Consider the following 27,427-nt stretch of genomic DNA (forward strand, 5'->3'; position numbering starts at 1 on the left):
CTGCCTTCAACACTGTGATTTATCAAAGATAAACGATGCACTGCCTTTTTATTTTTCAAAATAATGAACAAACATTCGTTTTTTTTAACATAAGATCCAGTAACTAAAAACACTGTTGTGTATAATAGTTAAACAAAAAGACACAATTTACATTAAAGTTAAAACACAAAAAACACAGTTAAAAAAAAATACAAAGGTCTTGAGTTTTTAACAACTGAAAAGAATATGCGTGCGTCAGCGTGTTCCTTTAAGATTATAATAATAATAAAACACATTTAAATTAATCTCACAAATCCTGACTAATTTAACTATCGTACTAAATTCTGCTTCTTTTTATATAATTTTGCTATATAATACAAACACAACATGCTTTTAAACAAAAGATGGTAATCGGTAGATTTCATAGCTTTAAAAAACAAAACAAAAAAAAACGTATTGCCTTAATTTTTAAATCAAGAAAACGTGAATACAATAGGCCTACTTCTGATTTGGCTTGTCCAGCGCAAATGAAGCCTACAGTGTGTATCCTAGCAACGCAGTAATCTACCGTACTAGCACTAAAAGAAGCGCACTCACACACTCAAGGTTTTAATGCAGACCGGTAACAGGAGACTTCAAACTGGGTTCTAATTTGATGCATCGATTCACCAATATGTAATCGAAGTTTGACAGATGATCAATAATTGATGCATCGATTAACTGTTGCACCCCTACATTCTGCCCTCTTAAAGTTGGTATTTGAATGAATAGTCTACTAAAATGCATATATAAAATGCTGGATATTTTAAATCCACTATGACTGAGAGGAAGTACTGACTTCACAGTTGGTAGTCTGACTTGGTATACCATACAAGAGGGGAAAAATATTCTTCAGCTTATGTCATATCAGTTATTCATATTCTTTGTGATCCAGTGGTTAAAGAAAAGGGCTTGTAACCAGGAGGTCCCTGGTTCAAATCCCACCTCAGCCACTGACTCATTGTGTGACCCTGAGCAAGTCACTTAACCTCCTTGTGCTCCGTCTTTCGGGTGAGACGTAGTTGTAAGTGACTCTGCAGCTGATGCATAGTTCACACACCCTGGTCTCCGTAAGTCGCCTTGGATAGAGGCGTCTGCTAAATAAACAAATAATAACAATTTAAAAGCAGTTGTTTTTGTGGAATGCATTACTTGAACTTGTTATACTGTGCTTTAATGTTTAGATTTTTATTTGTATTATTATTATTTATTTTTTTTAGAGCGCTTATTAGCATTGGGGCTTGAAGAAAGGCGTAAAGAGTATGGCGAAAAGTATGTTCCACTGGAGAAAATTCCAAGTTGGAAGCAACAGGAAAAAAGTAAATGTAAGTGTTATTTTTTTGATAAGAGGAACTTGTCTTTTCCAAACAGTATAAAACAGTGTTTAAATTAGTTCAGCTATTATTATTATTATTATTATTATTATTATTATTATTATTAATTTCTTAGCAGACACCCTTATCCAGGGCGACAATTGTTACAAGATATCACATTATTTTTACATACAATTACCCATTTATACAGCTGGGTTTTTACTGGAGCAATCTAGGTAAAGTACCTTGCTCAAGGGTACAGCAGCAGTGTCCCACACCTGGGATTGAACCCACAACCCTCCAGTCAAGAGTCCAGAGGCCTAACCACTACTCCACACTGGGTCTGACAACATTTGACTTAGAATGCTCACATCTCTGTGGAACTCTCCATAGTCCTATTTTAATGAAAACATTGAACTCTTTATTCCAATATTGATTCATATCTACTTTAAAAAGTAGGATCACTCTTACGATTCAGTACACCCAGATACAAAACAGAGGCACCTGTCTAAATCAGCCAGAAATGTTCAGTCCCTTTAATGACTAGTTACTTTTGGTTTAATGTGTATGCGAATATTTTCTGCCTACCTAATAAATTTGTGTACTGCATATTAAAATGAAGTACATTTTTATATTGGAAACACAAACAAACAAGAATGCTGTAAAATGTTATTTATTTATTTATTTTTTTAAATCGATCAAGTTGAATTTAGAATTAAAGACCTTAGACTTGCCCAACAAGGCCCTGTGAAAATCGCGATTTCACGGGCTGTGCGGAAATCGTGAAATTAGCCCAATACCGTGATTTTTACAATATTCTTAAGAAATTTTAAAAAATCATAATTATTTGTATTTCATACAACAACAACAAAAAAAATTACATTAACAAAACTGTACAGCTCTGCTACGTGCCTGCGTGTAATATTCGCCATGCACACAGTTCTGTGCAGTGATTATGTGACTATATGCAATCTAAGCAGGAAATTAAAATACTACACACTTTAAACAAGAAAATGGATGTCTAAAAATGCTAAAAATGTGTCTGCAGCAGATCACATAAAGCAGTATCCAGCAGAAGTTGTACACAGCGATGGAGGTAAGCTCATCTGTATGTCCTGCAACGTTACTGTAGATCACTACCAAAACTCATCTGTTGACAGGCATTTAGATTCACCGAAAGAGAAAGGCGGAAATCCAGAGCAGTACTGCAACTGGTTTACTTGCAAAGAAACAAAAAACAGTGACTTCCATATTCCAAAAGTCCACTTATTAAATTTTGACCTGACGGAGGGGTTTGTTTGCGCAAATATCCCTCTTGAAAAATTGGACAACCAAAAGTTACGGAAATTCTTCAGACAAGTGTAGCAAATGGTGGAGTGATTCCTTCATCAGCCCAGCTGAGACGTGATACTTACCTAAAGTTGCCGACTATCACAAGCAGGAGATTATGGAATTGGTTAAAAAAAGTCTGGTTGCTTGTCAGTGGTCACACTGACGAGTCGACTGATGCACAAGGTCAGTATGGGTTACACGTTTTATTTGTTTTGCAAGACCTAAATGGTGAACATGCACCTGACGTACGAGAACTGAAAGCTGTCCTTGCAGATACACTTTACCTACAGGCTGTTAATTACAACACCGTTTCACAAGCTATTGTAAAGTGCTTGAGTAACTTTGATGCTAATTTTGATGCATTTATCTCTATAATTGCTGTTTAAAAAAAAAAAAAAAAAAATCTATACACATAATTTATAACATATTTCAGTGCACATTCCGTGAAATACAATACTTTACCCGTGACACGGCCGTGAATTTTAAAGAAAATTTCCGCGATTTTCACAGGGCCTTAGTTATGAATGATACATTTGGTCAACACCTGTATTTGACTTTTTTTGACAGATAAAGATGATGTGGAAGACTCTTCAGTGCAGACAACTAGTTTGAGTGACAAGGTATCTCTTTACAAAGGTGACATCACTGTCCTTGAGCTTGATGCCATAGTGAATGCTGGTAAGTGATTTTTCACATTTGGTTGGTGTTACAGTGGTAGAAAAGTATTATACAGTACATCAAATATGATGTATTACACATGTTTTTCCAAATTAGCCCACCAACGACACTTTTGCCAGATGCATCCACCCTTTTTCTGAAACACTGTGTGATGTGTATTTTACTAAAATGAGATGTAAAGTGCAGCAGAGACTCTCTTGACTATAATAGTGCACCTGGATCTTAAAACGTCTATCAAAAACCTTGTAAATTAGGCTCTATCTGTGGCCTACTGGAAATAATTTAGTAACACATTGTCTCGGGAATAAACAGCATTGCAAGCTGACATGTTGTGAGGTTTTAAAAATAGAAAGAAAACAAATTGCTGCTTTTTGTGTAAGTGATGTAAAAGCACAGTATGACATGGGTGCCTGAGGAGTGCATATGGAAACACTTTCTGTTCTGAACTAGTTGCCTGCATGGGGCTCGAACCTTTGATTAATTTATCTACCTTTTTCTAGTGTGTCCTCCTTTTTTCATTTTTATTTTATTTAGCGTGTCCAATTATTATTTTACCCCCGATTTTCTCCCAATTTGGAATGCCCAATTGTTTTTCGACTCACAGCAACAATTCCCCACACGGCTCAGAAAACCTGACAGTTCAGTGGGTGTCCTCAGATCCCACGACCAAGCCAGGAACTCGAGAGCGGATGTCAGCGAGCTACCGACCTCTGGAGGACAAAGGCTAGCCCTGCAGGTGTCCGCTCTGAGCTCACTGGGCGCCTGGCCAGCAGGGTTTGCTGTAGCGCAGTGAAATGAAACAGTCCCAGCTGGTTTTGTCTTCATAACCCACAGGAGCACCAGAGCCAATGCGATGCTCCCTTCAGATTCCCTAGCGAAGAATGGCCTACTTCGCTCAGCCAGGACGCGAACCTGCGCTGTATGACACCCTGCGCACCACATGGCTGCGCTTCTACCAGATGAGCCACTTGGGGACCCCAAGTGTGCCCCCTTTCGATTAATTTTAACAGAACGGGGATCTTTAAATCCCCAAGTCTAATTCTTAGCATTTGCATATTTTAATCTTGTTGGATTATGGAATTACATTAATCCTCTTTTAAGGTGCTTGTCTACATAGTAGGCTGGTAGGTTTCTGGATCGTTTGCATTAGGAATAGAGACAACTCGATATCTAATTTGCTAAAGTAAAATCTTCTGATATTACTGTTATGGTTTTGTTCAAACTAAACCACACATATTTATTATATCTTATTTTGTATTTACATTTACAGTATATTTTAATTTCAGTTGTTATCCATAAACAATTAATTTTCATGCTTGATTTGGTAATTTATTTTTACTAGTAGTTTTGGAAATACTCTTTTAAACACTGTTTTTCTACAGTATCTGTAACAAAGTGTTTTAGTTTTCATGATTGTATGTCGTTTGCATGCCCTCTTGTGTGCAAAATGGGTATTACAGTGTTGAGAACAGCCTTCTTGGTTGTTTGTTACAGTATTATTAACATTTTTAAACTCATTCAAAAACATTGAAATGTTAGAACTGTCTTCTAGTATTACATTGCCTAAACATCTGTTTGTGTGTGGGGAAAAAAACAAAAAGGCAGACATCCTTTTTACTCTTAAACACATTTATTTTTTTAGATCTCATACATGTTGTTATATATTTTAACAGTTTAGTACATTACTTAAACAATAGAACCCAAAGAAGAGGGCTTTACCATCTGGTAAGGCCCATCTTGTGCAGTTAAATGTCCCGAGCCAAAGACTGTAAAGCCATTTTATGATTTTATGACTTAATGCAGCACTAGTTTTAGTTGCTAATGAATACAAACATTTTCCTAAATATTTGTTCCATGAGTCATGCGGTTTGCTCAGAATTCCACGTTTGGTCTGGTAGCGATAGCTGTCAGGCATTTATCCCAGCTGAAATGGTTAATTCTGAGGCCTTTACCATATTCAAATTGAGTTCCTCTATTTTTTCTATATTGAGATTGTTAATCTCAGGGTTGTATGCTGTATCAATGCTTAAATTACCAGCCGTGGACGATGTTGCATTGTGCGTATTTCCAATATCCTAAATAATAACTTGATACAAAAAAAACATCAGTTCAGGCACCTCATCCGCAAAGGCGAACATGTTTTGTGATCTGTTTGTTTTTACTATGATATGCTGAAATAAAGTTGCTGAAAGTAATCAGTCTGAATCTAGTTGTTTGATTTCCACAACTCTATCCTGTATTGCTGCTGACAGCTAATACTATTCTCACTTTTTTTTTTTTTTAACTTTATTTGCTATACTAAATATAAATAGATAGGTTGAACGTATAGGACAACAGGAATCAGACTTTAGTCTGCCTTAATAGACAACATTCTGCATTGAAAGAAATAGAGCTTTTCTTTCATCAAGCACACTGTATTCATGTATTAATTTGGAACAGAGATTAAACATAGTTTGAAAGATGATATTTGATAACCTTTACTAGAGATTAGGGGCCTCATATTGACCAATCAAGTTAAAGGAAATCTCTGATCCATTTTCTAGTCATCATTAAAGTTGCATTGCAGGTGTTGTCCATTAAACTGGCAGCAGTGTAGAGTAGTGGTTAGGGCTCTGGACTCTTGACCGGAGGGTTGTGGGTTCAATCCCCAGTGGGGGACACTGCTGTTGTACCCTTGAGCAAGGTACTTTACCTAGATTGCTCCAGTAAAAACCCAACTGTATAAATGGGTAATTGTATGTAAAAAATAATGTGATATCTGTATAATGTGAAATAATGTATAATGTGATATGTTGTAACAATTGTAAGTCGCCCTGGATAAGGGCGTCTGCTAAGAAATAAATAATAATAATAATAAACTGACCTGTTTCACTGCTACAGGTTTTTAACCTATGTCCATGTTTGGAGTTTTAAACAAAGTAATTCATTACTCGACAAAAATATTTAAAACTTTACTCTGCAGCAATTGACTCAATTCATTTGTGCTGGGTTGGACATTTCTTTGGAGGTAGGGAAGTGTGGTTCCATAGTTCCATAGAGTTCAGCATGTCGATCACTTGTTTTCCTTATTATGTATTTTCAGCAGTTTTATGTATTGCAACCTGTAAGTCATGCCTGTATAATTCCAAAAAGAAGAAGAAAAAAAAAATCAATATCTCACGGATTGAAATTTGTCATGCTAGAGTACCATATCTTTATGTTCAAACTTCTTGCCACTAATAATACAGATGTTTACAAATCATTCAATTATATATATATATATATATATATATATATATATATATATATATATATATATGCCATTCTTCTAACATTGTGCCTCCAAGAATGCTTTGTTTTTGTTCAAAAAAACTCCCATTTCTATTTGGGAATAAAATAGTATCAACAGTTAGATAATTTACACATAGTACTATGTATTAGAAAGTGTGTAATACATCTGTAACAATAAAGCAGTACTCCAAGTAAAACAAGTCACTTAACACCAGGGAAGTTGTTTTCTTGTACATGGGACAAAGTTGTTTCTATACATTGTGCATTTGTATCTTGGAGAAAGCGCTTTCTTTTCTTTTTTACTTGGAGTGGCAAATACAGTAGTATGTATACACATCATTTTTCTCGCCATCTGTGATGGGGTACTCCCAGCCCCTGTGCGTACTTTATGTTTTGTGTTATTTTGTATTTGTTGTATTATTATTTAAAGGTCTTGTGTTTGAACATTGTTGCATGGATGGGGTAAAGATTCCCCATACATGCTAATTTATTACTAATCTGGAGAGTCACATGTATAAAAACCTGCAGCTTTGGCTGAACGGGGTTACTGTGTTCAGAGGCGGAACGAGAAATGTCTGTCGTGAGATGAAGAGAGTCCTATAGAAAACAATTGCTACCTGTGCTGGTTTTACACCAGCATGATACTTGTTTTGTTCCGTGTCTGTTTTGTTTGTTTGTTTGTTTTGGCAAATGTGCCATTTTGTTTGTAAAAGTATTTTGTGTTTGTTTCAACCTTTTTATTTATAATAAATTAGCGCATCAGCGCTTCATACCCCAATACTGTGTCTCTCTTCCTGGTCTGATGTTACCAACAAGCCATCCGGGTCACACCATCTCACTTGCTTCTCAATTTCACTCAAGTCCTTGGTGCAGATTTCTCACGAAGAACACTACAGGAACAGCATTAACAGAAAGCGTTGTCTACTATACATGATTTTGCTTGTGGAAGTCTGAGAATGCTTTGGCATGCATCAAACACAAAGATGCATGCAGATGTATAAATTAGCATTTATCGATGTTTTGTACAGGACTCAGGGATTTACCTCACCATTTTATATTCCCTGAAGCAACAGTAAAAGGTTTTCTGAACACCAGCTAGAGCAGTGGTCCTTAATCTGGGGTGCACGCACCCCCTGGGGATGCGAGATGCCCTTTCTGTAGATGCGTGACATGCCAGATTTTTTTAGAAGGTAAATCATCGAAAACACAAATTAAGCACAGGCACGCAAGTACAACTACTTTGTTTCATCAAACCTATGTATTTATTAACATTATACATTTGTTAACGATTACTGTAATATACAAACAATAAATTTATTTTCAAGTTTTTAATCTAATTGTAGTGAAATTATCTTGCTACAAAATACAGTGCACCGCCACGTTGTGGGGTATTTCTTGACGCATACGCAGATGATGATGTGGCAGCGCCGCGGCTTTGTTTGAATTCAGTTAGCCGCTAACTGTTAGCTCGTCGGTTACAGTTTACTTCCACAGCAAAACTCTGCAACATCTCTGGGTAGTACTTGTGTATTTTTGTGTGCCTACTGTCCTGTTATTTGTGGTGAGTAATAACATAAAACTATTTTACATATATTTAATATGCATTTAAAAGTGTATAGGCCCCCCAACAGCAGAAGAGTCACTGAGCCGGTAAACTTAAAAAAAGTGTGCAATTTTTCATGTATTCTTGATTTTACTGCGAAATTAAAATAAATACATAATTCTAAAAAAAGTGTGTAATTTTTCATGTATTCTTAATTTTACTGCAAAATTAAAATAAATATATAAGTCTATCTCTTTCATTCTATAGTTATGATGTATCTTAGGATTAAAGAACTGACCTACTTCAATGATTTTTGATAAGGGGTGCTAGAACATATTTTGAGAACCAAAGGGGTGCAGACTGCAGTAAAGGTTAAGAACCACTGAGTTAGAGTAACCTATATCCACCAACAGCTTCCATTCATTTTATGTCAGACGTCAAAAGACAACATTATTCTAGTGCACTGTTAAAAGGCAGCTTGATCAGTATTTGCTGTTGAAAGTAATTGTCAATGTTTTGCATCAGTTGAAGTAGATACCTTAATGCATACTAAAACAATCTTTGCTTCTTCCAGAGTAAGTTACTGAGTATTTAAAGATTTTTACATTTAGCACAACAGTACCTCCATGCTCTATTAAAGCTCCAAAACATTCAATTACTGGTGCATTGCCCTGGGCCAGTTACTGTAGACTCCGACATGGAAATACATTTTTGAAATGTGTTTTACTGGAGAAACCAACAACTCTTGAAAGTGTGAGCCATTGCCCAAATGTAGGGAGGCTGATCGCTGAAATGCAGTGCTGTGTTGAATAAAACATGCACTACTCCTTCATTATCAAACAGTAGGAGCCATAGGTAATAGGCTGTATTATATGTGTTTTGCCTTTTAATGAGATTGACTTGCAGACCTGCCACGATCACACTGAGTTGTAATTATGTGCTATAAAAGATTACATTATAAGTGAGACTGTATAATGCTGCTTGGGGTCCCCTTTTCAGCTTGTAAAAAGTCCTTCTAATCATTCAAAATCCTCAAGCTATGTTTTACACAATTTATATGCTGTAACAAAGAATTTGAAAAACAAAAAGCTTATTGCAGTGCTAACAAGAAGTCGTTTTTGAGAGGGCAAATACAGAATAGCTCAGGAATACATTTATTTTACATGTATCTATTTTTCCCCTTTTTTTCCCTCCTTGCTTTCTCAGTTGATAGGTGAGAATGCACCAGTGTGAATGACATTGTGTGAGTGCAGTGTAAATGAATGGGTAATGCTAGTAAATAACTGTTGACTGGACTGGATTCAGCTCCTCACACAAATAGAATGTTTACGCCTCAATCCATCAGTGGGGTTGCTGTGAGCTAGGTGGTTAATGAACAGGTGGGGAGAGGATGAATTTGAATCCAGATGCGATTTGACAGCTTATCGGGTAATTTCACTGATCGCTAATCCATTGTGTTTGGCAGCTTAATTTATCACACAGAATTTACATCTCGCTATATGCATTATACTGTACGAAAATAATTCAGAAGCATGACCAGCAATGCAGCATTATATAGACCTGGCTGAATTTTAAGAGGGCTTTCTTTTTGGATTTAATTTAATTCCCGAAGTAGTTTGAGCATTTAAAACTCAAATACCCCCCAAATTCTACTGATCACATTTCTGTATATAGTTCTGAATGTCTTCTGCATTAGCACATGGTAAAACAGTGAAAGCTTAATTAAAAAAAAAAAAAATGAATGTATTTTATTTGGCAGACCCCTTTTTCCAAGGCGACTTATAGGTGTTACAGGGCAAGATTAATATTTAAATACAGTATGGAGAGTGGAGGGAAGGCATGACCAGTAGTGGAGAAGAGAGGGCAAGTAGGGGTGTAGGGAGATACGAGGGATTGGAGATAGGGGGGGCAGTGTGGTGAAGAGAGTGGTATGCAAGAACAAGGGTCTTTCTTTTATTATTGCTTTTAATGAAAACATTTTAAATCGGTCTGTATCATAAATGTAGATGCATGTAATAAAATACACCCTAGTCTGTACCACACATTATGATTATAATTCAGTTAACCATCTACTTTAAAAAAATAAAAACCTGTCATTTTATGGTATGATAGACTTGACGAGATTTGAACTGACAAGATGTAGTAACATAAATTTAGGATATAACACATTCGCTTGTTGCATTATTTGTTGGTAGCCTGCAGGGATGGTACATATTACATACTACAGTAAATGTTATGCATGACTAGTTGGTTTCTCAATACATAAAAAAGATTTTCATTATAGCTTCATAAATAACATTTGTTAAATTTATGTTTTTGTCATGTTGCTGCATTGAACATTTTTAGGTAGAGACTGCGCAATTACGTGCTGTGTGTGGGTATTTTAAATACATTTTTTTAATGTCTCTGAGACTGCTCAGTAGTGGCATGTGTGTGCGAAAGGGGCTTAAGATTGAATACAAATAGTTAATTGAAGGCAGGATCAAAGTGTGTGTTGCCCTCAGCTGCACATTACAGTAAATTCACATTCTAAAATGTCTTATACAGTACATAGGTGTATGCTACATACAAGGATGAGTTATACAGGACCAGTGGCACTGGTAATTGCTTGCCTACCATATTTACAATTACAATACAATACGTGTATAAACAAGAATGATTTAATTTGGCTGTTGGGTCATTAATGGGGAATTTTACATACTGCTACAATACGTACCGGATTTAAAAGTATGTACTGTATTACAGTCCACGTGTCGTCTCTTGGCAAGTGATATTTTCAGAATCGTATCGTTCTGAATTAAAATACTACTTCTGTTGAAAATATAGAACAGTACCAAGTAAACCAATTACAATACATCTAAATTGGATTGGATAAAGGCGTCTGCTAAATAAACAAATAATAAATGGAAGCCTACTTATTTTAAAACACAGTCCTTTCAGCTATGCAATTTTGACATTGTATTCCCTGAAAAAACTGTTTGTCTTTTACTGCTGTGTTATTCCCCCAATGCTAACAAATTTCAATGAAAGAATCAACGAAATACCCCTCTGGATGAAAAACGAAACTAACAGGAGGACCGTCTTCAGATAGTTAAACATTCGAGACATTGGAAATAAAGCGGCAGCAGTGCCAAAGATAAGACAAATACGCGCTACAATATACTTCTCCCTGTACAGTTCCTCAAACCCAAGTCATATTTTTTCTTTCCGTACGAAATGTGTGTGTGTGTGTGTGTGTGCAGGCAGGGGGTTGTTTGGGTGGTAGGGGGCAGGTTACAACGTGCTCACCTACATACACGTCAAATCAGATGAAATAATCAGATATGCGTCATGCTTGTTTAACTGTCACTGAAGTAAATATTTTATAGGGTTAGATATGAGTGCTGACTGTGTATATGTATGTGTGTGTGTGTGTGTGTGTGTGTGTGTGTGTGTGTGTATATATATATATATATATATATATATATAGCATCTAACGAAGACATTTTATTTACACACTGAATTTTCGTGCTGATGCGTTTCACTTTTTTCTCTTCAGCCATGCTTGCTGTTGCAGACAGTGCTGTTTTTTCAAACTGTACACCCGACACTGCATACAGGGATTAAATAGCCAAGGTACAGTACTGGGGTAATCGCTGCTGAAGAGAAACATCCTCATAACATGATGCTGCCACCACCATGCTTGACAGTTAGGATGGTGTTGACTGGGTGATGTGCAGTGTTGGGCTTGCGCCAGACATAATGCTTGGAATTTACCGAATTGAACCAAAAAGTTCAATTTTTCTCTCGTCTGACCACAAAACCTTTTTCCACATGTCTGCAGTATCATCTACATGCTTTTTTGCAAACTCCATACATGCTTTAAGATGAGGCTTTTTGAGTAATGGCTTCTTTCTTGCCACCCGTCCATACAGGCCAGCTTTGTGTAGGGACCGGCTTATTGTTGATTTGTGAACACTGACTCCCATCTCAGACACAGAACTTTGCAGATCTCTCAAGGTCATTGTTGGCTTCAGAGTGACATCCCGAACCAGTTTCCTGCTTGCCCGGCTGCTCATTTTGGGAGGGCGACCTGATCTGGATAGTGTCTGGGTGGTATGATGCAACTTCCACTTCTTAATGATGGACTTCACTGTGCTGAGAGGGATAATCAGCGCCTTTGAAATTTTCTTGTACCCTTCTCCTGCTCTGTGCCTCTCTACCACTTTATCCCTGACTTGTTTCGAAAGCTCCTTGGTCTTCATGATTGCTTTGTTGGATCACTATGTGAGTTGCAGCTTGAAAGTCTTTATATACCTGAGGGAAATTAGCTACAAGTTAAACCACTTTGAGTACACACAGGCTGAAACCATTTCACTAATTTTGTGACCTTTCAAACAAATCATTTGCACCTGAGCTGATTTAGGGCTGCAGTAGCAAAGGGGTTGAATACTTACACAACTGAGATTAATCTGTTTTTCTCTGTAAATCTTAGTTATTTATATTCTATATGCATTTTTTTTTTTACTTTATCAATGTGGAGTAGTTTGGGTAGATTCTACATGTAAAGTGCAATTTGAAAGCGTCGTGGAGTATGCTCAGGTGCCAACAAAATGTGAAAACTTTGCAGGGGGGTGAATACTTCTGCAAACCACTGTATATACAGTATAATATACCGTATTCTGCCGCGTCACCCAGGTGGTGTAAAGTTGTCATGAAGGCAAAAGTGTGTAGGGAGCGTTGACTTGGGCAGGGGTGGAATTACGTGCATTGTTGCAGAGGGAGTATTTTTAACATTGGTAGATTGTAAACGTTTACAATTAGGCAAGCTTAAAATTCAAAGGTAGAGCACAACACACAGTCACGATAGAATCAAGAATTGCAATTAACATATTTCATGACTGGTGAAATACAATTCAAAGCTGCTGCAGTATGTCAACTGTTTTGTCATTTGAAATCTTTTCACAAAACAAACATTGAGTACAAACCCACATTATAAAAAAAACACATTTGTAGGTGAAAAACGCTAAAATAAAAGTAGTTGTATTTAAAAAATATATAAACGTGAAATTTCCAGTCCACTAAAATAAAGGGCTTTACATAATCTCTGCAAGTAAGAAATTACAGTGCCCAATGTGAAACACAACACGAAATGATACATTAACATCCAAACTAGCACTATAGCATTAAAATGTTCAGTACAAAAAAAAGTTACAAGCTCTTGCAGTGTCTAAAAAAATAAAAAATTAGAAAAAAGAATCCAAAATATGGATTGTAGCGTAACAGGAAACTGTAATCAGACTGTGGCGTCGATCAGCTGATCCGAAACCGCCGAACTCCCCATCTTCGTTATCTGAACCGAAGATAACCCTAACCCGAACCCTGTATCATTCAATGACCACAGCAGCTACTTCTAGGCAGTTTTTTTTTCTTCTTGTGAGCCGAGATATATACGATTAAAAACCAGAAATTAATGACTTTCAGCTTAAATTTGGGATGGGACGATCGTTTAAACCGGGGTGTTGACTCGGCAGAATCCGATATATTATAATAAATTTATTCTTGAAGGCATTCATGCACAGCAAAGCTTTTTCAAAAAGAGGTGCCGACCTCTTTATATTTAGGGGGTTCAATAAATAGTGTAGCTTATATAACATACATAATGTGTATAGTAGAATAACTAGCTAATTTAAATCAACTGTATTCACATTTCTGTTCAGCCATTTGATCAGAAAGAAGATATACATACAGTACAGGATCACATTAAGAGATTTTACTGCAAATACAATGTATAATCAGTTGGACAAAACCCTGACAGAATGACTAACATTTCTATATACAGTACATTATTTTTTCATGAACCAATTAAAATGGGTTATTACATTCAATTACTAGTAGTTGAGCCACTTAAGAATTAATAAAAGGCTCACTTATAACTTTATGTTGGTGGGGTTTTTTTGTATAAGATTTTGAATGAGTATCTTAAGACAGCTTGATCTATTACTTGGGAAGTTGTGGCATGCTGATTAAAGTTAATGACAGGAAGGGAAATTACAGCAGCCACTTGTAATTGGTTTCTGTAATGTTCATAACAAATTATCTCTAGCTACACTCTGGCTTTACATGCCCCATTTATTTCAGTCAATAACGCTGTAATGTTCGAGGGGAAAAAAGGATTTGTCAGTTTTTGTGTTTTTAAGACCATTTTCATTTGTGTCTGGTGTACTATAAATGCTTTTGTAGTTATTAGGTTGTGTTTTGAAGAAACCTTTTTTGTAATAATAAACCATATGAACAAAGTTCAAAACACTTGTGGGCTAATTGCAATGACAAATGTGATTTGATTCTATTTGTACTGCATGCTGGTGTTTAGGTTGATGGTATTTCAGCGTAGCCAGCATGTAATCGCTTTTGCATTTGCAGTAATACATTTCCTCAGTTGTACCTTGCCACTTTATATTATACCCTTGCCCATGCCTTCATTTTAATGCACATAACAGCTCCAAAAAGAAATTCTCGGTTTGAAGAACTAGAACGAATTAGGCTACCTTGATTAGTGAATATTATAATGCATTCTGTGTTATGGACCTGCGCCACATACAGCTATGTTTGAACCTTTTTTATAAAACCTTTGTTTAGAGTTTAAACTGCCGCAAACTGTACATTTCACAACAATCTTAAAATATAGTAATATGGAAAGTATAAAGATAAACTAAGAAGGCACTACCTGTAACATTTGTTTACTTGACTGAGCTTCTTATAAGTTTTATCTTAGAATTTTGATTTCGCATTTTGAAGTTATGGGTTAAATATCATGATAGCATAAATTATGACTTTATTGAAAAATACAAAATTATGTTCAAGATACAAGACAGTATATCTGGCAACACGTTTGAAGTTGTAACGTGTTTGAAGGAAAGTTAATTTAAAATGCCTTAGTTGTTTGTTATTTGAAGGTGTTTGCAGAGTGCTAAGATCCAGTAGGATTCAATATTCAGTTGTGATTAACAAAAAAACATACTGGTGTCAATTTCCTGATTTTGTGGATTCAAAAGGCTGATTTCCCCCAGGTAGAATAAAAAGGTGTATTTCCTAGACCGTCAATACCATGTGGAATAAAAGCTTGGAGCATGGTGATGAATACCTTTCCCCACAGGAAATTGATCTCTTTATGTGCCAATATTTCACTGACAAGATCAAAATGTGATGTGGTATGACTACAAGTTTGTGTTTATTACTTTTTTTTTTAAAGATGGTTTATTCATAATGGAAGTCTTCATTGGATGTAGAGAAATGTTTTACTTAATTTGTTGAATTAATAATAATAATAATAATAATAATAATAATAATAAACATAAACATATACAGTACTGTGATTAAGTGTAATTAACCATGTTCATTGCACTTTCCCAGACACAGAAGTTGTCCTAAACAATATATTTTATTCGACATACATTTTATATTGACATTTGTGTTGACTGATCACATTCTGATAATATTAAAATAGCATTATGACAATGTAGCTTTATTTTTATTACAGACCCTTTAGAATAATAAATATCTGGAGATCATTCATACACAAGAGCACACATAAACAGATGCACATGAACCATTGCCTAAAGGCATAGGTTAAGTGGTAGTTTGATTCAGCTTTGCGCAAAATAGATTGATGGTAAATGTAGCTATGATTAAGTTAGGATGTTCTGATCAAAAGCAAAACAGTCATATACCCAAGTTTTATAAAATCCCAAAAGAGCTGCATTTGGAAGAAAAAAAGCAATGTAGTCATGAACAAAAGATTAGAACTGTATAATTAGGTTCTGCTGAATGCCAGATTCAAAATAATAAAAAAATAAGTGTTACTTACAAACCCTGATTCTTAGGGTTACACACCATGTAGCCCAATTTCTATCCACCAGAGTGGGAGTCAATTCCATTTTTTCAGTTCCATTTCCATTTCTAATCCCAATTCCCTTTTAATCAGTTCACATGCCTATTCCAGTCATTTTACAACAAAGGCTTTGTTGAGCAAACAAATACTGTATACAACTTAATGAACTTGTCAGGTAACCTGATAAAGCCTACGGCATAAACCTCATTAAAGACTATGCCGTAAAACTGAATAGGAATTGGAATTGTATAAAAGGGAAGTGGGATTGGAAATGGAATTGGAATTGTATAAAATGGAATTGAACTCTGCTGTCCACCCAATGGGATATTTTAAATTAGGGTTAAACCTGATTTCATCCATAAAATAGTGTCAACAATGTATTTATTAACATGACGGATCTCTTCATTAGCTACTAGAAATAATAGATACAGTGCGCCTCTCAATATTTCACAAATCTGTAGTTCACAAATTTGGTTAGTTCACAGTTAGACCATGTTTATATTAATTTGTACATGTTCTATACTTTACTAATCCAAGTTTTCAATATTTCACTATTTTTTGATGTAGCGCTGTACTTTCTTAAACAAAAACAAGCACTGATAATTCCTTTTTTTAATAAGTGTATTACATGGTATTGTATAAAAATACAAAGCTTCTGATTTCTTATTGTGGTAAAATAAGGATATTCGTGTAATAAAATGTAAAACGTTTTTAAAAACTCTATGTACAGTAAAAAAAAAAAAAAATTGGCATAATCATTTGATATAGCTGGTGTATTTGTATGTGTATAAACAGTGGAGCACTAACACTATAAAAGACCTGATGGAGATTGCTCAGATAAACACCCCATTATAAGAAAAATTATATTTGAAATGACACCTTGTCCGGATGCATCCTTCCGGGTGCATGGAGGGATGATTGATCAGTATTTCCTTCAGGAATATAAATATATAGGATCAAAAATCCAGTCGGTTATTCCACAGTCACAAGCACACATAGGAGGCTGTGTGGTCCAGTGGTTAAAGAAAAGGGCTTGGAGGTCCCCGTTTCAAATCCCACCTCCGCCACTGACTCATTGTGTGACCCTGAGCAAGTCACTTAACCTCCTTGTGCTCTGTCTTTCGGGTGAGACGTAATTGTAAGTGGCTCTGCAGCTGATGCATAGTTCACACACCCTAGTCTCTGTAAGTCGCCTTGGATAAAGGCATCTGCTAAATAAACAAATAATAATGGAATCTATGTATGACGTGGTTGTGGCTATACTGTACCTTTACCTCCCTAAAGAGGTTGGTTGGAATAGTAACCATATATAGTGCTAGACATCTTGTTTTTATTGGGGCCCTTATTAAGCAATAGAACCCACAGAGGAGGCCTTTGCTGTCAACGGAAGCCCTGAACTGCAAGGTGAAAAAAAAATGTAAATAACAAAATAAATAAAAGGAATTATCTTGTCTTATAGCCCCTTTTTTATTTTATTAACTGCGGTTCAGGGCTTTTGACATAACAAGAAGGGACTAACCAAATGGTAAAGCTTTTTTTATCAGGTCTCTGTTGCTATTAAAAAATGACTGCATTAAAAAAAAATATGGGTATTTCAATAGCCTAAATGATAACTTAGAGTAAGTAGTGGGGTTCTTAAAAATATAGCGTGATACGTCCCCACATGTTGCTACAACTGTTTAAATAATGTACCCATCATTTTTCTTTTCATTGTTAATATCCTGGCAACTTTTTACACCTATAACTGTAAAGTCTGTTTCAAAGCTCTTTTCAAAATGTCCATCTAGTGCACTGGGGTTTGATTGTTTAGCTCAGCTCACTGCTACCACCACCACGCTGACTCTGGAGTGGTGAAGATGAGCACACGCTGTCCTCCGAAGCGTGTGCCATCAGCCAACCGCTTTTTTTTACACACTGCAGAGTAACCATGCAGCCACTCAGAGTTACTGCGTCAGAGGACAACGCAGCTCTGGGCAGCTTACAGGCAAGTCCGCAGGCGCTCGGCCAGACTACAGGGGTCGCTGGTGCGCGGTGAGCCGAGGACACCCTGGCCTGACCTAACCCTCCCTCCCCCTGGGTGGCGCTCGGTCAATTGTGCACCGCCCCCTGGGAGCTCCCATCCTCGGTCGGCAAAGGAATAGCCTTATTGATGTTTTTGATTTGGCATTGCTGCAGAGCTGCCTTACACTCTATGACTTTTAAGAATGTGTTTGTTAACATTTATGTAACATTTATGTATTCAACTAAATCTGGACTTTTTTGTGTAAATGTAGGAAAAAATACATACGTGATTGTGACAGAAATACAATGAGTTTTGGTTGTAAATCTCCCTCCAAACCTGTGAGGGAGAAGTCTTGTGTTTGAACATTGTTGCATGGATGGGGTAAAGATTCCCCATACATGCTAAACTCGTGCAGAATGTGACCATCTCCAGATGATTAATTTATTCACAAGTCACATGTATAAAAACCTGCAGCTTTGGCTGAACGGGGTTACTGTGTTCAGAGGCGGAACGAGAAATGTATGTTGTGAGATGAAGAGAGTCCTATAGAAAACAATTGCTACCCGTGCTGGTTTTACACCAGCATGATACTTGTTTTGTTCCGTGTCTGTTTTGTTTGTTTGTTTGTTTTGGCAAATGTGCCGTTTTGTTTGTAAAAGTATTTTACAACAAAACCAAATGTATGTACTGTTTTTAGTTGTGCAGTGTGGAGTAGTGGTTAGGGCTCTGGACTCTTGACCGGAGGGTCATGGGTTCAATCCCCGGTTGGGACACTGCTGCTGTACCCTTGAGCAAGGTACTTTACCTAGATTGCGCCAGTAAAAAAACCCAACTGTATAAATGGGTAATTGTATGTAAAAATAATGTGATATCTTGTAACAATTGTAAGTCGCCCTGGATAAGGGCGTCAGCTAAGAAATAAATAATAATAATAATAATTTTTTTACAGAACTGCCCCCCCGCCACTGACTCTCCGCGCCCCCCCACTTTGCACACAACTGCTCTAAATCACTGCAGGAAGAGCGATTTAAAAACAAACAAAAAAATAAAACAAAGAACCCCCCCCCGCAAAAAAACATAACAAGTGCTCTGGATTTCTGTTCTGTACCACATCATGTACTGAAAAGCATACCACTTTTTTATTATTATTTTTTATTTTATTTTGTGTATTTGTGTAAATTTCAGTATTCAAGTTACTTTAGGTCATAACATTTTTTTGAAAGTAATAAATAAATAAATAATTTGTATCTAGAAGCCTACATGTGTTATTGTGCTTTGTTCAAGAACCTGCTGGCTTTGGAGAAGATAGCACAGTGCCTGTGTTTGTTATTATGATATGTGGAAATAAAGTTGATGAAAGTAATCAGTCTGCATCCAGTTGTTTGATTTCTACAGCTTGTCATCCAAACCGCTGACTAGTTGATGTTGCTGTTGTGGATACTGTATTGCTGCTGACTGCTACTGTAACACTATTCTCAATGTATTTATTTATTTGTTTAACTTTATGTGCTGTACTAAATTTAAATAGATAGCATAATTGTACCACATTAAATGTCCTATCTTCGTATCTATTTTCTAATGCATATATGTTTTTTGTTTTTTTTTTCAAAGTTTTGGTTGGGCAACTTTTCAAACTCCATAGAGAGCCATTGGTTTGGAACAGATATTAAATCTAGATTGAAAGATAGCATTTAAAGTCCTTTACCAGAGGTTAGGGACCTAATATTGAGGTTAAAGGAAATCTCCAATCTATTTGCTATAGTAATTACAGTTACTACAGTTCAGAATTGCTATCTGCAACATTATTGAACATGTATGTCTTGTAGATAGTACATTTGCGGTGAGTATGACAGTATCATCGATGTGTAACTGTGAAGCAACATATACTGTAACACAGGGATTAGGCTTATATCTGACAGTCAATGAAGATGATAAACCTGTTTGTGAATACTAAATAATAACAATGCTAAATCATTTTGTTCTTTGCTTGTCTCGAAGTCGATTAATTGTTAAGAAATAGGAGCTATGTCCCCAGAAAATGTATTGATTTAATACAGTACATGTACTCCTTTTTTGTTATCTAGTAACTCATTACTTGTACTGTATTTTTTTTTTCTTCACAGTAAAAAAAAGGGCTTAAATCACAGAATTTCACGGTCTTAAAATAGGTATTTCAAGATTTTAAACCATAATATTTATTAAAGGAAAAAATAAATAGCATGGTTATATTTAAAACTAATAATTCTCTCAAGTTGTTATTATGCAAGAAATGTTCCTAAGTATTTAAATGCTTGCTTGAAAAGGCTAAACTGTAGAATATTTCATTTTTTATGTCCACCGTAAACATAACAACGGATACGTGAAATGTCTCCTCCTTGTTCTGATCTTTAGCAGAAATATTTCCCATCTTTCTTTGATGCAGCTGGTGTTTTCTGCGTTGAAGAGATTTTAAAGAAATTGAGCAGCTCTAATGTGTTCAATCGTTTACCAGAAGCAAACCAAACCGGTTGCCAGGTTCCTAAATGCAGTGGAACAGGCAGTGCATCATAAGGAAAACATTTTTTTTGTATTTAGTGATAAAAATATGTATATTGCACTATTCTTTCAGAAATTGTCATTTTCATGGGGAACTACATATTACACAGCAATGGGTACATTTCATGAAAGTCATCAAATCTGTCATGACCATGAACAAAAAAAAAAATACAGCCTTACTCATTACTTGCTTTGGTACTGGTAAATATCACGCTTCTGTATTTTAATCAGAGGGTTTTGTCATTGCTGTGATCACCAGTAGGCCTCCCTTTTACTGTGACCCCAGCACTGACAAAATAAGTTAATTACCACGGGATAAAAGTGTTTTAATATTTGAAATGTCAGCCTTTTATTGGAAAACATTGCACCTTTTTATTTTATAGCTTTACATTATATTTTTTTAAAAGGGATGACACATATTTCACCACTAGAGTGTGCTGTGACTCCATGTTTTTTTTATGTCAGGTTCTGCTGCCTCCTCTTGCTGCTGCTTAGCTACCAGTCAGTTTTTTATTTCATGAGGCTTTCCCATCGCCTGGGTGACTGGCTGTATTCTCCTGATATTTTCTTTGTGCTCAGCACCAATGGATTTAGGCTTTCTTCTGAACCCCAGTAAGTGAATAAGAATCGACAAAATGGCACGAAAGTCCCTAAATGCCCCAGAATAGTTGTGTGATGTCAGACTCAAAACTGCAACCAGCATATTTTTTTTTAAATCATTTTTATGGCTCTGCAAGACTTTTAGTCAGCGGACTGTTAATTTGGATGTGTACAGTTTACTTCTTTCAGCTACAGTAGTCATTCCAAACTTTTAAATTCAGCAACCAAATTCGTATGCAAGATACACAAAACAGAAAGTAGTATTAAATCCCAGATGTTCTGTTTAAAAGTCTTTGGTGTATTTTTCAATATTCTTAAACATGTTAAATATTTGCTGAAGTATATCTACAATGATTCAAACTTTAAGTACAAACAATACAAGTACAAAAAAAAAAATGTTTAAAACCTATTATTATAGGGAGAAAAAAACAAGCCTAATTGTCACTACAGTTATTATTAACATTATTTTAATTGTCCCTTAATTAATATTTTATAATTACGTGATAATTACTTTGAGGGTCTGACACATTAATGAATAGAATTATATACTTAACTGCATTTGAGATACTGTACACATTCCAACGTATCAACCAGCGGTCTTTAATCCAGCAATGTCACCAAAGAATTCCTTTTAAAGAATGTAGATTTACACAGGATTTTGTTAATTTAAATGCAAATCCTATTAAATAATGAGTGGCATTTTATCAGGGATTTGGTGTACAAAAACTGATCCCATAATATATAATGTTCTGTTTAAGAAAATATGTATGCTGATATATTTTACTGTGTTTAATTAACCCTCCTCCCTTCCTGTTGCATTAAAAGAGTAAAGAGCAGACTAAAATAATGACAGTACTGTATGAGGCTTATTAGTTTTAGATATATTTAAATATTAGTAGTTCCGATAATACTCTTTCCTATCTTGAACAATTACTAAGAAATGTTGTCAGAATGTTAATCTGCTATACAAAAAAAAAAAAAATGTTCATGACTAAGCTAAGACTTTGCAAGGGTTGGAAGAAGACATTTCCCCGATGGAAAGACAACATAAGTTGTTTGCCCAGACAGTTCATTTGTACTCATTTGTACCTGTGTTACAAAAAAAAATGGCCTAAAACAAACAGCATTTGTTTAACTTCCAAGTAGCCACATTCTAAACCATGATAACTACTGTGCTTTGTGTGATGAAACTGACAAATTGGTGACTTATCCAAAACCACAAATGTTAGCTGTCTGGGGTTCAGGTGCTGTTAGACTGTGCTAACTGCTGGCTGAGAAGATGGTTTAATCTTCCTAACAGATTTAGAATACCTGCCAGATTAGATTTTGACATAGGTTGAGTTAAAATGTCTTTGTCTGTAATGCAGTTTATGACAGAACGCTAACAAAACCCACCAAACAATCTCTCTTTCCATGAAAGATGGTCAAATCTCACTTTGTTCTCTATCTGACAAGAAAAATCAATGCAAAAGCCCTGTAGGACTGGAGTCCACTTGTAATGCAGATTTTAGTGGGCTTGTGTGGGTGAACATTTTTTTCCTCTTTTTGTTTTTTTTTGCATGAATGCCCTTTGATAAAAGCTCCGGCCTATCTAGTTTTCTAATCAGTTGAGACAGGCACCTACCTTTGTGTGGATTTCCTGTGTGTCATCATGCCCATTGCAGGTTAAATCCTTCCAGCCATCTCAAAGTTGACCTCAAAAGGACATGCCGATGTTGACAGGTAGATTCAAATGTGTGCAGTATGCACTTGAAGTTAGGTAATTGTACTGTTAACATCTGTTAGGTACTCATGTTTCTACCTATATAGGATGTAATGAAAAAAAAAAAAAAACTGTTCACACTTTGTTTTGCATTATCATTTCATACATATTTAAATTAGTGCTGGGACTTTTTCATGTTCGAACATTCTTTCAAAATGTAAAAGAATAAACACATATTCCTTAAATTTGAATATCCTGACAAAGTGTAATTGCACCAAATTACAGTTCCTTCTACTCAAGTAAAATAAATCTGATACCCCAAGAAAGGGGAGAAACGCTGTACAGTGGAATGTGCATTTTCTTTTTTCTTTTTTATTTCTTATGAATGATAACTTTTTCATTGTAGTCCTTTTAAAATTCTGTTATATAAACAAATATGAACAGGGCCATTTTTGCTACTGAATACATTTCAAGTAGTATTTATTGGAAAGTTCAAATATTTATCCCTACACTAATTTAAATACTTTTAACAGATCTTGCTCCTTTTTTAAACAACCCCCCCCTCCCTCTCCCCCCAAAAGAAAAAACAAACATGAAACAGATGTCAGCTGCAATATACACATTAACTATTTTATTTAAAGCTAAAGCACCTTACCAAAGTAAGTAGTCTTCTATTGTTTATCTTGTACGCCTCCAAAGAGCTGGTTGATTTTGCCCTTTGGGAAGCTGCAGCAGTAAGAATCCTGGCTACTTCGACCTTGTTTGATGAAAATAGTACCGAAACATATTGTTTGTATTTTTAAATATATACATATATTTAAAACAAAACTAGCAAATATTACCAAGAAAAGTCACAGCTACCAATGAGAATGTGTGGGCTGAAAAAAAGATTTTGATTTGAAACCTTTTTACAAGTATATCATTTCAGTGTTTTAGCACTTAACTACGAGTATTGGTAATTATATTATAGACCTATCATTACATTTTCTACATTGGTTTAATTACCTACTTAGTTCCAGTCTAGTACTGGTTGTTAATAGCTAAGAAACTAAATGTCAGTTGATTTGAATGTGAACATGTTCTACTCATTTGATATAAAGATTGCAATGAATTGTCACCTAAAGATTTTAAACTAATTTCTCAATAATTAAGTGTTTATGTGTAATCTCATCATAGACTTACTATTGAAACATTGATATTGAGTCAACACACGTTACTGTAATTGTTAAAAACAAAATGTTAATTGAAGTGAATGCTGATATGTTTTGTTTAATTGAAATGGTGACTACTATAACTTTTTAATTGTTCATATGTAATCTCATTTGTAGACTTATTTTTTGAAACATTGATATTGAGTTATTTTAAAGTGTATCTTGCAGGTCAAAGTTGCAGTAAAGTTCGGATAGTTGTTTATAATCCAAAAATACAGGTTTATATTCCAATATGTTAATACCATAGCAACCATATATACCATGTTTTCGATCCTGATGATGCACACACAATAATTAAAGTCTCCATATAATTTTAAAAGTGAGTGCCGATATTATGACTAAGTTTCTGTCATAAATAGTAATGTAACTGAAATACTGTAAATTACTTACTTGTTAGGTAAGCAAGGACATTAAGAAACAGACAACCCACAGTCCACCCAATGATTTCCTCTGAGTGGGCGTTCAATAGCAGTTGTTTTGTCCCTGCCTGTGTGGTTTTAGGTGACACGATTTTTTCAGCAGCATGATAATTGCTGGATGAATCAGCTTTCCTGATAACCATGAGCTTAAAAATTGCATCATAACTTCTTCGTAATCCCTTTGATACTTGACCCCTTTTCAATCCACTCTTTTCCACATGAAAACTGCAGCTAGTTTTATCCATTTTCAATACTGTGTACTGTATTCAACACACACTTTCGCAACAGCCTTGACTTGACAAGGCGAGTTGTATTTTTCAAATCTTATTTTCATAAAAAAATAAAACCTTGCCTTATATTTGGGATAATACGGGTATGTGTGTGTGTTCATCGTGGTTTTTCTGATAAGTACAAAATTGTAATAGATCCATGCCTGTGTTACATAAACAGTCAAGTTGAATCTTAAGTCAAGTCAAGCTGAATCCTACAAAACTGTAGGCCAGACATACAGGCCGAGAACTGTTTCCCTTTTGAAACGTCACACGTGATGTGGTACAAAAAGGTCGTGTTTTTGGTAGGCGTGGTCCATGATCCATATTAATCAGATTTTAGTGGCCTATAAAAAATGTTTTTTTAAAAAAACAATATTGCTAATATTCCTAATAAACACTGCTGCATACATTTCAGTGATAAAAAAAACCTGCAAAATACACTAAGTGCTATTGTTATCTAATGTTATACTGCTAAAAGCTGAATATTGATTGACTTAAATGTTGACATGTTTTGCTCATTAGAAATGAAGACTAAGTTCATGATTTTAACATTATCAGTTGATCTGACGAAGACTGAACATTCAAACGTTATCGTTTATTGTTCTGATGTACATAATAAAGACTTTGTAGGATATATTTATGTGCGGTCAACTTCTTTTTGATTGAAAAAAAGTCAAAAGAATGGTGTATTGTATAAAGTAATCTCTTAACAAACTTGCAAACAGCCGAGGCATACATCCCGAGTGGATTTATTTTAAGTTGTAGCCTACACAGCTCCTTCTCATCTTCAGTTAGTGGAAATTGAAAAAAAAAAAAGCTTTATGACTCTCTTAAATCGCTTGTAGTACAAACCTAGATGTGGCAGCATAAGTGCATGGATCCTAAGTTAATATCATTGAATAAAAAAAAGAAAGCTTTGTATTTCCATTTCAGGTGAGGGAGTTTAGTTTCAAAGCAGTTTCTGGAAACTAGCCCTATTGTATGTGATTATCTCCTATTAAAAGTGATAGATATATTCATAATAAACATTTTATTTGAGGGCCTCAATTGAAATACTGTACAACATCTGTTTTCATGCCTAAACAGCGCGTTCGGTTGAATGATTTTATTTGAACATTATGCCTGGTCAAATAGGAAGAGAAAAATTGTGCTGGGGGGAAATATTCAAACAAACACTACAGTACCTAATATATATGGAGGCACACATTACCCTGTTCGTGTCCACCAGAATGACAAACATTTCGACAAGGCTTTTTGAATTGTTTCACCCTGTTGAAAAAGACTTCTAGTTGAAACATTTATCATTGAATTTTAGTTTCTTTTTGTAGTTCTGTGAAATACTTTGTTAAGCTCATCTCAGTTGTTTCTGTATACAATGTATAAGTCACAAGTAAAGTGTATTAGTACGTTCTTTATCTGTCTTACTTTAGTATTGATAAAGCAGGTTTTTGTAAGAAAATATAATAACATTACTAATTGCTCAAATACTACTTGTTATTGTTTCTTTTACCTACGTACAGGCCTGCAGTCAAGTGCACAGCTTCTGACTCTTGAAGCATGGAAGTCAAAGAGGAGGGCTGTTACAACTGAATGTCTGTCTTGTTCTGAAGTCAGCTTCAGGAACCTTGACACAGGATCAAAAAAATAAATATAATTTCATATATGAGTAGCAGCACTCTATACTGCTCAAAATGCTTGCCAAAATTAAATGCTGACTTTTATAAACACAGTGTATGTAAGAAATAGCCTTTGTCAAATAATGAAGCTGTGGTTATTCCTACAGACAGTCTTTTGAGAAGGTTTCGGCACATTTCAGTGCCGCTTGCTTCAAAAACTTTCACTCCATCTGTATTTCATTAAATAAATACTCAATATGAAAACAAGGTTTCCCCACGAGACAAAATCTTATTTTTCAGTGGGGCAAGAGAAATTTGAGATACTGGAATGCGTTTCACCTAATATATATATTTTATATATAATATATATATGATATTTCAATTTAATTAATACAGACAATTGTTTTAAACAAACTACCTCTCATTGCTTGCTTGTAGTCTCTGAAATTGGGTCAATCACTGTGTTCTTATTATAGGATGTATTAACCCCTCGCCAGTGGCAGAAATTGAGCTCACACGGAAGGCGGAATGGGATGCAAATGCACACCACCCACATAAATGCGGTTAACATAAATTTAAGAAAATAAACTGACACCAAACGTATTGTTAGAAATACTTGATTTTTTTTTTCTTTCACATAAAAATTGTGTTAATGAAGGTTCAATAGGATTAGATAGCTTTGAGAGTCTAGCCCATAGATTAAAACATAATAGTGCTTTGTTTATGATGATCCATAAAAGAACATCAATTCTTAAAATGAAAAAAAAAGTATAGATTTTAATGTGGCATGAGTTTAGGGATTCTACTGAGAATTCCTTGAACAGCAATTCTATCATAACTAACAGATGAACAAATTGCAATTTTCAAAGCCAGTTACTTTTAGTTTCATTCATTGGACACATACACTAGAGTAGATTTAATATATTAACAGTTTTATGTTTCTTTTGGTACATACCAAGGTTCTAAATAATATATCATGTTGTTTTTTTTTTTTTTGTTTGTTTTTTACTTTAACACACTTTTTTTATTTGACCTCTTGTTGGTTG

The 27,427-nt window shown here is 35.2% G+C and overlaps 1 protein-coding gene across 9 annotated transcripts in view; it reads left to right on the plus strand.

Moving 5' to 3' along the window:
- Positions 1-27,427, plus strand: part of LOC117402985 (ADP-ribose glycohydrolase MACROD1-like) — a 921,538-nt gene that overhangs the window by 5,015 nt on the left and 889,096 nt on the right. For all 9 annotated transcript variants that reach the window (XM_059024414.1, XM_059024412.1, XM_059024413.1 and 6 more), the window contains exons 2-3: positions 1,239-1,343; positions 3,231-3,341. In XM_059024414.1, the coding sequence (XP_058880397.1) occupies positions 1,239-1,343; positions 3,231-3,341 (216 nt within the window). The remainder of the gene's footprint in view (positions 1-1,238; positions 1,344-3,230; positions 3,342-27,427) is intronic.

The sequence above is a fragment of the Acipenser ruthenus genome, chromosome 5 (assembly GCF_902713425.1).
Source record: "Acipenser ruthenus chromosome 5, fAciRut3.2 maternal haplotype, whole genome shotgun sequence".
Classification (NCBI taxonomy): domain Eukaryota; kingdom Metazoa; phylum Chordata; class Actinopteri; order Acipenseriformes; family Acipenseridae; genus Acipenser; species Acipenser ruthenus.